Source organism: Barbus barbus (assembly GCF_936440315.1).
Source record: "Barbus barbus genome assembly, chromosome: 24".
Taxonomy (NCBI): Eukaryota; Metazoa; Chordata; class Actinopteri; order Cypriniformes; family Cyprinidae; genus Barbus; species Barbus barbus.
The window spans coordinates 18,144,404-18,157,596 of record NC_136752.1 but is presented as its reverse complement, the minus strand read 5'-3'; the positions used below and the strand labels follow the sequence as shown (position 1 = coordinate 18,157,596).

The 13,193-nt window shown below is 38.7% G+C and overlaps 1 protein-coding gene across 1 annotated transcript; it reads left to right on the top strand.

The window, feature by feature from the left end:
* Positions 1-307: 307 nt before the first annotated feature.
* Positions 308-11,675, top strand: LOC306844075 (thrombospondin-1-like). The gene is made up of 23 exons (XM_079375952.1): positions 308-461; positions 564-647; positions 1,466-2,025; positions 2,100-2,175; positions 2,483-2,572; positions 2,674-2,783; positions 2,886-2,996; positions 3,502-3,598; positions 4,599-4,772; positions 4,858-5,034; positions 5,121-5,294; positions 5,378-5,505; positions 5,613-5,765; positions 5,857-6,075; positions 6,175-6,282; positions 6,732-6,891; positions 7,497-7,615; positions 8,230-8,464; positions 8,551-8,778; positions 9,185-9,456; positions 9,543-9,640; positions 9,726-9,865; positions 9,950-11,675. Exons 2-23 carry the CDS (start codon positions 584-586, stop codon positions 9,955-9,957), a joined length of 3,501 nt encoding a protein of 1,166 aa, XP_079232078.1. The 5' UTR covers positions 308-461; positions 564-583; the 3' UTR covers positions 9,958-11,675.
* The last annotated feature ends 1,518 nt before the right edge of the window (positions 11,676-13,193 follow it).

Here is a 13,193-nt window from a genome sequence, read left to right as displayed (position 1 = left end):
GTAGGGTAGAGACTTCGGTGACAAGAAATATCTGGAATTATTGAATGACAAAACAAGCAGTACGTGGATACAAAAATAATCAGGACCGCGGCAAATAAAAAGGTACTAAACGGAAGCAGCGGTCAGGAAAATCAAAAGTATGTTTATGGAATGTGTTCTTTGGAATGTGGTGCGTGTGTAACTCATACAAACGCTCTGTGAGGTAACGCAAGCTCGTCCCTTTTTCCTTCCAGCATCTGATTGGAGGAGACGCGCGCTCAGGAATGCCATGAAACTATTTAAATAGCACTTTGTTCTCTTTGGTAATAGTTCAGATTGGCCACTGTAACTACAGCAAAGAAACGCCGAATGCTGTAGACCGCGGTTAAACAGAAAAATCAATCAAATCAAAAATTGATTGACGGATCTTAGGAATTATATCACTTTACCCTGGATTTGCTGCTGTTTTAAACACTTGGAAGGTGCGTTTTTTCTTATATTTTAATAATTGATTGTTCAGACCTGTTAAGGTTAAGTTTTGCTGATTTTTCAATAATCTATTTATTATTTCTGATTTCTGATAGGTAAAAGAATAAGTGATACAATGAAGTCAACTGCAATCTTTTTGCTCCTGATGCTTTGGAGCTGCGAGAGCGCGAGAGTCGCAGGTGAGCGATGATGATACAAAAGAACTAATCTGTAACTTATGGCGTTTATCGTTTTTGAGTGAATGCTCTTGTGGTTTAAAGTATAGCTGTTAAATATTATAGGAATAATCGACAGTCAGTTGGTAACTATCGCAATATAGTGAACTCCAACAGTGTGAAAGGGTTATGAATGAGTTGCAATAATGAAAGGCTTTCTATACATTATTCCACTTATTACACTAAATACATTTGTGACCCTGGACCAGTCATAAGTAGCACGGGCATAATAGCCAACAATACATTGTATGGGTCAAAATTATCGATTTTTCTTTTATGCCAAAAATCATTAGGATATTAAGTAAAGATCATGTTCCATTAGGATATTTTGTAAATTTCTACCTACCTACCGTAACTATATCAAAACTTAATTTTTGATTAGTAATAGTTTATGCATTGCAAAGAACTTCATTTGGACAAATTTAAAGGCGATTTTGCTTTATTGTCCTATCCTAACAAACCATACATCAATGGAGAGTTTATTTATTCAGATTTCAGATTAATCTCAATTTCCAAAAATTGACCATTTCTGACTGGTTTTGTGGTCCAGGGTTACATTTATAAAAAAAAAAGAAAAGAAAAAAAAGAGAATCATTTAAGTTTAATTTTATCAACGGATTATAGAGACAAGCACAGCTACCGTATGAGTGGTCAAAAAATTGACCGCTGAACTGACCAATCAGAGTCAAGTACTCTAGAGAGAGCCATGTAATACATCGAAACTCTCCGTTGATATCAAGCACATTATAACGGGATTTCTTTAACTTCTGAATTCCTGGTAGAAAGTCGAGACGACAACAGTGTTTACGATCTGTTTGAGCTCGTCCAAGTGCCGAGGAAAAACCACGGGGTGACTCTGGTGAAAGGCGACGATCCGTACAGCCCCGCCTACAAGATCCTGAACCCCGACCTGATTCCCCCGGTTCCCGAGAGCGCCTTCAGGGACCTGATCGATTCCATCCACGCGGAGAGAGGATTTCTGCTTCTGCTCAACTTCAAGCAGTTCAAACACACGAGAGGAAGCCTTCTGACCGTGGAGAAGAAAGATGGCTCCGGGCCCGTTTTCGAAATCATTTCCAACGGGAAAGCCAATACTCTGGACATTGTTTTTTCCACTGAAAACAAGCAACAGGTCGTGTCCATCGAGGAAGCGGATTTGGCTGTGGGACACTGGAAAAACATCACTCTATTCGTGCAGGAGGACAGGGTTCAGTTCTATGTGGGATGCGAGGAGGTGAATACAGCGGAGCTCGATGCCTCTATCCAGACTATCCTCACTCAGGAGACCCCAGGGGTGGCGAGCCTGAGGATCGGCAAGGGCGCAGTGAAGGACAGGTTCATGGTGAGTGGACGGTTCGTTGTCTATGAATCCTGTTGCATGCCAAATACAGTATTAATCACTTGTGGATTTTTTAGGGGGTGTTGCAAAACGTGCGCTTTGTGTTTGGTACCACACTGGAGGCAATTCTGAGGAATAAAGGATGCCAAAACTGTAAGTGTAATGCAGAATGCGTATGAATCCATTAGAAAACTGCTTCTTGCCCCTTGATTATGCCACACTGACTTTGATTTGGTGGAAAAATTTATATAAAAAATATATATATTTTCTTAAATGAATTTTATTTTGTATTGTATTTTAAAAAACAAAATAAAAAGAGCATCACTTCTGTGCCAGTGAATGAATAATAGCAAATTCACTGTCACGAGCCATTTTTATTATCTTTTCATTCAACTTTTCCATTAGCTCAATAATTTTTATAATGAACTTTAAGCCAACTGAATGTCCTTTCCACTTGCAGCAATTATGACTGATATCATCACCCTTGACAATCCCATAAATGGATCCAGACCTGCAATCAGGACTGATTACACTGGCCACAAAACAAAAGGTAATCCTTCCTTTTCAGTAACCCATACAAATAAAATATACGTAAGCTGAGAATCCAAATGCAGTTTTAACCATTGCAAACTTTATATTTCTTCTATGTAGATCTGCAGATGATTTGTGGCTTTTCATGTGAGGACCTGGCTGCCATGTTCAAGGAACTGAAAGGTCTTGGTGTGGTGGTGCAAAAGCTGTCCAGTGAACTTCGCAAAGTGGTGAGCAAAAAGTTGGTGCATATGAATATGCAGTGTAGTGAACATGTTGATTAACACACTCCATCCACATAATCGAAACTCAATTTTTGTTCTGTTTTCTAGATGGATGAGGGAAACATGGACATTCATACTGGTGTCTGTCTTCACAATGGAATTGTGCACAAAAACAAGGAGGAATGGACAGTGGATGATTGCACAAAGTGCACTTGCCAGGTAAGAACAGAATAACCTGTAGACATGTACCTGTTAGACTCTGAGAGCTGCCCGCTCTGTCATTAAGCCACTAATTTGTGTGTTAGTGAGAGGGAAGCCATGTCACGTAGGTGCTATGATACACAGTACTGTCCATTGTGGCAGACTTTAGCCAGGTGTATCTATTTCCCTTAACCTCCTAGCCTGTAATTAAAAGTGTGAAATGGAGGTAGCTAAAGAGTATACAGTGAAATAAAGTAAGGCTTATAAACTAAATATACATGCCTTTAGACTATTCTCTCTGAAGTGCCACATTATATCAATACTGAGGAATACTTGCATGCTTAATTACACAGACTTATACGTCCTTATATCCACTCTCAAGTTTAAGTTTAAGATGACTTGAATGAAAATTGTAATGTTGAATGTGGTGTTGCACTACAGCAAGAGGGTATGGGTTTTTATTGCACCAGTCGTGGCATATCCTTTAACATATGATTAATGAGAGTCATTGTGTTTACCACAGAACTCTGCAACAGTGTGCCGCAAGATTTCATGCCCCCTAATCCCATGTGCAAACGCCACAGTGCCTGATCGGGAGTGCTGCCCTCGATGTGGAACCCGTAAGTGCAACTGAACTACTATATAAGAAAGTTTAAAGTCATTAGAGTTAGAGACTCATATAGTTATTTATATATATTGGATAAATTTATAATGTTACAAACGATTTCTATTTCGAATAAATATGGTGCTTTGTATTCATCAAGTAATTTTGAAAATCATCAACACTGATTGCACCAAATTAGTATATTAGAATGATATCTAATAGATCATGTGACACTGAAGACTAGAGTACTGGATGCTGAAAATTAAATGTTGCCACCATAGAAATAAATTAATTTTTTTTTTTTAAATGTATTTCATGATATTACTCTTTTTACTGTATTTTTTAATCAAATAAATGTAGCCTTGGTGAGTTTACGAGACCCATCCACAGACTAAAAGTAAATGTACAAGTGAGAAAAAAAAAAACATTCTTGTCAACTTGAATGTACTTTATTGTTAACCAAGTAACATTTTGACTTTTAAAAGATTTTCTATTGAAAGCCCTGTTGCTACCCAAACATCCACAGTCATTCCTGTATCACACAATAGACTTCAACTGAAGTTTAACTAATGAAAGGAACACTAGAGCTTTGTGCATCACTGAATCACTAAATGGCCGTAATTGTCTAAATTAGTTAAAGAGAGGTGGAAAATTGGTGCTGTTTGGCAGACACTCAAAAAAGAAACAGCAGGCTCCTCACGACTTGAGGGCTCGCCATGCATAGCAAGGATTTCAATTAATATCAGCCTCATATGTTTGAACTTATGGCATAATCAGGGGTATTTGCAAATACCATTTCCACATTTGGAGAAAGGTATCCCTGTGCATTAAATACACTGACATTTCCCCAGCATTCCAACTGCTTGGTTCATGCCAGGGTTCCCTGGAGTGCTCTGTCTTGAGCTGCCCAGGCTAAATTGAGTCCATTAAGGCCCAGTATTAAAAGCTTTGCTCCATTTTGTTGCTTTAGAAAGAAGGAATAGCTCTGCTATTGTCTCGTTTTGCTCTCTCGACAGCGAGCGACTCCGCCGAGGATGGTTGGTCCCCCTGGTCTGAATGGACCCATTGTTCTGTGTCCTGTGGAAGGGGCATTCAACAGCGAGGCCGCTCCTGTGACCGCATCAATAACAACTGCGAGGGCACGTCGGTGCAGACGAGAGACTGCTACCTTCAGGAGTGTGACAAGCGCTGTAAGCGGTGCCCAGTGGCCAAAAGTGTATATGGTTTTTCCTTACAATAGAGGAGAAAAGTAATAACCTGCATTGTTTTTAACAGTTAAGCAGGATGGCAGCTGGAGTCACTGGTCACCCTGGTCTTCCTGCTCGGTCACCTGTGGTGCTGGCGTTATCACGCGCATCCGTCTCTGCAACTCCCCAACACCTCAAATGGAAGGCAAAGATTGCCAGGGTGAAGGTCGGCAAACTGAGAGGTGTGAGAAATCACCATGCCCGAGTAAGTAAACACCCTATTCTGTATGTCCATTTTTTGTTTATTAAAAAGTGCAATTGTCCAAACTTTTGTTGCGTATTTTTTCTTAGTCAGTGGTGGCTGGGGACCATGGTCACCCTGGGATACTTGCTCTGGCACCTGTGGCGGTGGAGTCCAAAACCGTAAACGTCTTTGCAATAATCCCGTACCCATGTATGGCGGCAAAGACTGTGTGGGAGATGCAAAGGCCAGCCAGATTTGCAACAAACAAGCCTGTCCAATTGGTGAGTTCTAGTGTCACTCAAACCTTTAGATGATACTAGTCTGTGTTTCCGAGATAAATCATACTTATTTTAAATTTTCACAGATGGATGCCTTTCAAATCCATGCTTTGAAGGAGCCCAGTGTATAAGCTTCCCAGATGGCTCTTGGAAATGTGGAAAATGCCCCACAGGATACACTGGCAATGGAATCAACTGCAAGGATATCAATGAGGTGCAGTACACTGCTTTTTAGGGATGCACTGATATTAAAATCCTGGCTGATACTGAATGCAGTGGGCCGCAAAAATCTCATTCCGATTTTTTTCCTCTTCGTTACAGTGTAAGGAGGTCCCTGATGCCTGCTTTGAATTTAACGGCGTACACAGGTGTGAGAACACAGTGCCAGGTTACAACTGCCTGCCTTGTCCCTCACGCTACAATGGCCCACAGCCGTTTGGTCGAGGAGTGGAGGACGCTGCTTCCAAGAAACAGGTAAATGAGAAAACACAGAAAGATTATGGATTACCAACGTTGCATGTGCTCATGAACTAATGTGTGCTGACTGATTCATTTTTTCCTGAAGGTGTGCACGCCTCGTAATCCTTGCCTCGATGGAAGCCACGACTGCAATAAGAATGCTCGCTGCAACTACCTGGGTCATTTCTCAGACCCTATGTACCGCTGTGAGTGCAAACCTGGCTTTGCTGGAAATGGACACATCTGTGGAGAGGACACTGATCTTGATGGCTGGCCTAATGCTGATCTTGTGTGTGTCAAGAACGCAACCTATCACTGTAAGAAGGTTGGTATATATTGGCTTTATTTGTTTTCAAAATACAAATAAGATCATTGTGGCTATGGTTTATATTCATATACTACTACTACTCTTTATTTTTTTAAGGACAACTGCCCCAATCTTCCCAACTCTGGACAAGAGGACTATGACAAGGATGGAGTTGGTGATGCTTGTGATAATGATGATGATGACGATGGCATTCCTGATGACAGGGTAAAATATAGTTACATTACTCTCTATACAGTATATTCCACAGATGCTCATTCCAGTCAAGTGACTTTTTGTACACTTTGCACCGAGTATGAATGAAGAAAGAGAAGCTGCCCCAATTTTACATAGCTTACAGGCTGAGGTGTGAAAAAAGTGCTGTGTAAAGTAAATTCAGTTTCTCTTGGAGAAAAACCTCAAATTCCACCAAAGAAGTACCTTTCTGAAAGACCTGCAGTGTATCTTGCTAATCCAATATTATCCTTGGTCCAATTCCTAAAATAAGGCTCGCTTTTATCGTTGCGCTCCTCTAAATAGACCTACACAGCTGCAGCCAAATTACAAGCCTAACATCTAAAAGTAATAACCTTCATGTGAGCGGGTCTTGTTGAGAATCACATGACTGTTATTTGCCATATGTTTCTCCATCTGAACTGCGGTCTTTTTTAAAATAGGACAACTGTCCACTCATCTTCAACCCAAGACAGTACGACTACGATCGCGATGACGTGGGAGACCGCTGCGATAACTGTCCATACAACAGCAACCCAGACCAGACCGACACTGACAACAATGGTGAAGGTGACGCCTGTGCTGTGGACATTGATGGAGATGGTACGAAACTCTGCTCTATTTGTTTATCCATACATGGATATTCCTTGATAAACCTGCCAAGAAAACATCCATATTTCACTCCAAAAGCAATCATTTTATTTAGCATAAAGAAGCATATTTTACAAAACCAATTCTCAGTACCGTAATACTTTTAACACTCTCGTTATTTTACACTTTTAATAATTTTCTGTTTTTTTATTTAAAACTATTTATTTAATGCATTAATTGAAGGCAGTACAAAAACTACTACAAAAATTCTACCATTTAAGTAATATCTAATTTTCTTCACATTACAGTAATGAGAATATAATAAAAATCTTTATTGACATTAAGGTAATGAGAATATGAGAACAAAAATATTTCTTATGTATAATAAAAAATATTAATATTAAACATAAAATCATAATAATGTCAGTGTAAAAAATCTTCAGCAAAATATAATTAATTTCTTTCTCTTTTTATTTTTCATTCCTTTCTTTATTCTTTGTTTCAATTGTGCAGTAAATTATGACCTGGATATTTTCTTGACGGGTTTCGTGAGAATCACTGACTTTTTCCAGCGTGTTTTCAATCAGTCTTCACCATTATTTCATTCTATTTGACAGGTATTTTGAATGAGAATGACAACTGCCCATATCTGTACAACGTCGACCAGAAAGACACCGATCTCGATGGAGTTGGTGACCAGTGTGACAACTGCCCCCTGGAACACAACCCAGACCAGGTATATATATGTGAGACTTAAACGAGTAAGTGCATGCCGCAGGTGTTTCAAACCATTATATAATCCACGGAGATCTATGAGCTGTTCAGTTCAGCTTCAGAGCCACTGCAAAAAAAAATACCCAGAGGGTAGTCGCAGTCTTTACTAAGCTATGTATGGGAGGAGTAAATCCTCTTCTCCTTGAATCCAAAGCTGCCCTATAAAGCACTAGGATGCTTTTCAGGGACACTCACTAGTGTTCAATTAACCCAAGGGATATGCAGAGGTAAAGAATGGTTATTAGTGAGGAGCGAGAGATTTGCCGGTGGATTTGTGCATGCCCTGTCGGCACTCAATCCCTGCGGATCACACCTGTGCCATGGTTAACTGAAGAGAAGGAATGCACCCCTCCTTTCCTCATTAGACGCTGAAATGCGACTGTGGTAGTGCCAAGCTTCAGGAACATGAGATTGCTTTCTGAAAAAGCCTACACAGATAGGCGAACTAAGACAGAAGTTTGTGCCTTTTAGATAAAGACCCATTCTGGTGGGAATTTTTTAATTAAGAAAGCCATAGAGCTTTAAAGACATTCTGAGATTTCGGTATTTAAAGATTCTACACTTTCACTCCAACAGGTCGACTCCGATTCTGACCGTGTCGGAGACAAATGTGACAGCAACCAGGATATCGATGAGGACGGTCACCAAAACAACCTGGACAACTGCCCGTACATCCCCAATGCTAACCAGGCTGATCACGACAAGGATGGTAAAGGAGATGCTTGCGACTACGATGATGATAATGACGGCATTCCTGATGACAAAGACAACTGCAGATTGGTTCCCAATAAAGATCAACTGGATTCTGATGGTCAGTTTTACATCTGAATATTCATAACAATTGCAATCATTAATGTTGAGGTTTATACTTACTGGTTAAACTTCTTCCATTTGAAGGCGATGGACGTGGTGATGCCTGTAAAGATGACTTTGACCAAGACAATGTCCTGGATATCTATGATGTCTGTCCTGAGAACTTTGACATCAGTGAAACAGACTTCCGCAAATTCCAGATGGTTCCTCTGGATCCTAAGGGCACTTCTCAGATCGACCCCAACTGGGTGGTTCGTCACCAAGGAAAAGAACTGGTTCAGACAGTCAACTGCGACCCTGGCATTGCTGTTGGTAAGATCAGTATTTAAAAAAACCCCCAGAGAATTAAATTACACCTAAGCAAGAATAAATAGAAATAACTTTCAAACATGTAAAAATACTAGGCGGTGTGTAAAATGTCAATTAATATTATAAATTAAGAAAATCCTGCATAGTACCTTAGCTTGGAGAAACAGATAATATTTAATACAACTTTTTGGTCATTATTCGTGAATGAAAAATAAAATATAAATGAATAAAACTAGGAAAAACTAAAACTATACCAAAACATTTTCTAAATTAAAACCAAATTTTAAAAAAATGGCCACAATTTTTTTTTTATTAAAAAGCTAATAAAAAAAATAAAAAAAGCATTTATAGGCAATACATTTAAAATACATATAATACATCAATTCTTTTTTTCTGAATTTCTTTAAAGGTTTTGATGAGTTCAATTCAGTGGACTTCAGTGGAACGTTCTTCATCAACACGGAAAGGGATGATGACTATGCGGGCTTTGTTTTCGGATACCAGTCCAGCTCTCGCTTCTATGTGGTCATGTGGAAGCAGATCACACAGACCTACTGGTCCAGCTCACCTACCAAGGCACAGGGTTACTCAGGGCTGTCAATCAAAGTGGTTAACTCCACCACAGGGCCAGGCGAGCATCTGAGGAATGCCCTGTGGCACACCGGAGACACTCCAGGACAGGTATGTTTCACCAAGTTCGCTGTGATAAAATCAGGTTTGAAACCCTTCATATGAATGCCAACATTTCTGTATGTGATCCATTTTAGGTGCGCACACTGTGGCATGACCCAAAGAATGTGGGATGGAAGGACTTCACTGCTTACAGATGGCATTTGACTCATAGACCAAGAACTGGACACATAAGGTATTGCTAAAAATATAATTAAAAGACTTCTGGAAGTAACTCTTATTCATATGTATTTTATTAATCATATTTATATATATTTCAGAGTGGTCATGTATGAAGGCAAAAAGATCATGGCAGATTCTGGAAGAATTTATGATAAAACATATGCAGGCGGAAGACTAGGTCTCTTTGTTTTCTCACAAGAGATGGTGTACTTCTCAGACCTCAAATATGAATGCAGAGGTGAGCGTCAAGACATCGCTTAGACATCCAAATAAAAGTTTGTTTTTCAATATTAACCCTTCCTGTCTTTCTGTTCCCTTTCAGATGCATGATTGCACAGGCAGGAAGTTCATCAAAGAATGCACCTTTCCATATAAATATGTATTCCAGGCAAAGTCCAGGGACAGATTTGATGCTACTTTTTCTGCTGCCGCTCACACACTGGTGGAGTGAGAAAGCAGGTAGTCAATTTCAATGTAACTGTCACTGGTTGGGATAGAAACCAAGTGGCTTCTGATTCAGAACAACATTAGCAGGCAGAGCAGAAGAAAAGTCTCCCTCGCTTTGCTTAATTGGGAAGACTGCGATCTCTCTCTGAAAAACCTCATTCGGTTCTGTGTGGGAAGAGCTCCCAACAGACAGCTATGCACTTCAAAACCTTTACTCTCTCTCGTGCGTTTTCATGCTCTCTTCTTGAAAAGCTGTCCAAATTATGGCTCCATTAGAGAGAGCGCAACCCTTTTAAAAAAAGATTGCTTTTATAATATTCAGTATTTTATTAAAACTATTTTTCTTGACTAGAAACAAAGCGTTGTGAATGTTTAAGATATTGAAGCAACAACAAAAATACTATTCTTGTATTCCAAGCAGGTGATTTTAGAGGACAAATCTGTCATTTATTGATTTTTATCTAAATTTTTGTTTGTCTATCTAAAGTTTCGCTTGGCAAAGTCACATCTGAAGTATCGTGAACATCCATTAAGGTCTGGCGGGAGATAACTTATGGTTTAGCGGGCATAGTTTTCTCAGGGCTAGATGGTTAAACCATTTTAACATATTCATTAGAAATGGCAAAATGAAAGGTTGTATGAAGAGGAATTAGACAGACCAAGGTTTAAAGACTCGCCACATCTGGATACTAGATTACCAAGTACTCTAGTGTGAGGTTTTATTTGAGATGCTAATTTCTTAGGGAAAGATGATTCTTTTAGACTTGTTCTATATATATTTATGTGGCACTTACAAAACACTTTTTGAGTTCGGCAAGACTGTGCTGCGATTTTGCTTCAAAAAGCACAAACGAGGGAATTTCTAAAGACTGCCCTCACTAAAACAACTATTTTATAATTTAAAAGAAAAATAAACTCTCTTAACCGACATTCTGTCTAAAACTACTCATCCAAACCTTTCAGGTCAAAAATCGTTCATCCGTCACCTCCAAAGGAGATGATCTTCTGACCCTTTGCCTTTTCTGTAGAGAGAGAGATAAAGGAAAACTTTAAAGTACAAATATTACCTCATTGCTGTTTTGTAATTTGATCAAGCAAAAGCTTTTAAGTACTTTTTCCTTTGCTTCAAGAAAACAAATTGGTTGCTTTATTGCTACTGTAGCACAAGTTGTAAATAATATATAGAACAAACAGCCAGCCCCACATCCCAATGGAAAATAAGAGTAAAACACATTTTTTAAGGAATACATTTGCCAGTGCTTCAAATGTCCAGTACTTTTTTTATGTTGATAAATTATTGCTTTATTGTTGTCTCTGTTTGTAAGACTGTTTCGTTTGTGTGTGTAGATAAATGCTATTTAAATAATTTATCATGGAGTGCCACCTGAGAAAGAGGCATTTCCATCTGTATAAACAGTTTGCACACTGACGTGAGGATGTTCTGTTCTTCATTGTTTGTATCTTTGTGTTGTTATTTTTGTACAATTAGTGATGCTTGACTGTAAACATTTTTACTTAGTTACACAATGCAAAATGCTATTTTTACGTATTTTGGTACATACTTCAGAATAATAAACAGATGATAGACGTTGTAAAACTGATGTTTATTGGCTTTGGCTGCTTTTTATTACTGCATGTTTGTGTCTCGTCAGTTTTTTTGTTGTGCAACAGCATGTCTAAAAGACTGAAATTTTCTGTGCGTGGCACGAAAGGTCAAAGCAATTATAAAACGTAAAAAGTTCATAAAGTGCATCTTAGGCCCCAACATGTGCTTGAAAGCAAACAGCAACGTAGCATAAATGCCTTTAAAAACTAAAAATAGATATGGTAGACCAAGGTCAATGTTAGTTCCAAGTTAATGGCTGAGACAAGTCCACTGTCTTCCTCTAAAGACAGGCATGCATGTCTTCAGCAGAAGTATGGAATTTTGCAGCAGCGCCTCTCCTCAGGGTTAATCTTTCTAATTCCTCACTCGCCTGTGGGGAAAGCGTGAACCTCCCTGACTCACACAGTGTGGCTTTCTGGGTTTACTCAACCCAGATCTGGGTGATTTAGTGCTTGCCTGACAGGTGTGGGTCTGTAAACACATTCATATAATTTTGGCCAGGGATCAGAGAAGATACCAGGGTTACTGTGGAGATCCAGAGAAAATCTGGGCAAAGTTGGCTTTTGTATTAGTTGTCCAAATTTCCAACAGACAAAAACTGTAAGAAGGACCTCAACATGTTATATGTCATGGAGTTGATCTGCTTACTGAAGGTTTAAGTCCACTTCTAAGTCTTTTTGGTTGTGTTCCATAACTTTCATGGTGTTCTTGGTGGTCAGGCCTCCCATTCATATTTACGGCTTAAATATACGTGCAATAAAAATGACATTGTTGCTATATGAATAGAAGCTGTAAATTCAAAATGTCTGAAGTACTGTCTGGTTATATATAAATCTTGAGGTTGTTTTTCGAGGCAGTAAAAACAGTAATACTGCAGGCTGAGGTTTTAGTTCCTACTTTTGAATTGTTTTTAAATTTAGTGAGTGTGCTGGGTTTTTTTATATAACAATTGAGACTTGGGGAGTAATTTAGCTGGGCAAGTATAACAGTTTGACATCAAAATGATGTTTTTTTTTAATGTGTTGTCATATATATTCCCAGATTGTATAAATGCAATGTATTCCTCTAATGGAAAAGCTGATTTTTTAGCAGAGATTTCTACATTCTCAGTCACATGATCCATTAGAAATCTTTCTAATATAAGGATTTGATGCTCAAGAAACATTTCTTGTTATTATCAATGTTGAAAATCTTTGAAATATTTTGTAACACATCTTTAATGTCTGAAAATATATAAACATAATATAAATTAATGATTGATTAATAAATGACTGCAGTGCAGAATTAGCATTGACATTGATGTCATTATTTAAAATCAGCATGTGAATGAGAAATGTATTAGGTGACTCCTAGTCTGAAGGTGTCAGAAAGCTACAGCTATTGTGGCTTTATTGTAGTAATTTGGAGCCGTTAGTTGTTGTCTTACATTCTCACATTTGTAATGACAGTCTTTGTTATTCCATTTGACCAATATGAAACCACTGTGTATACAGTGCTCCCATATGTTTATTTT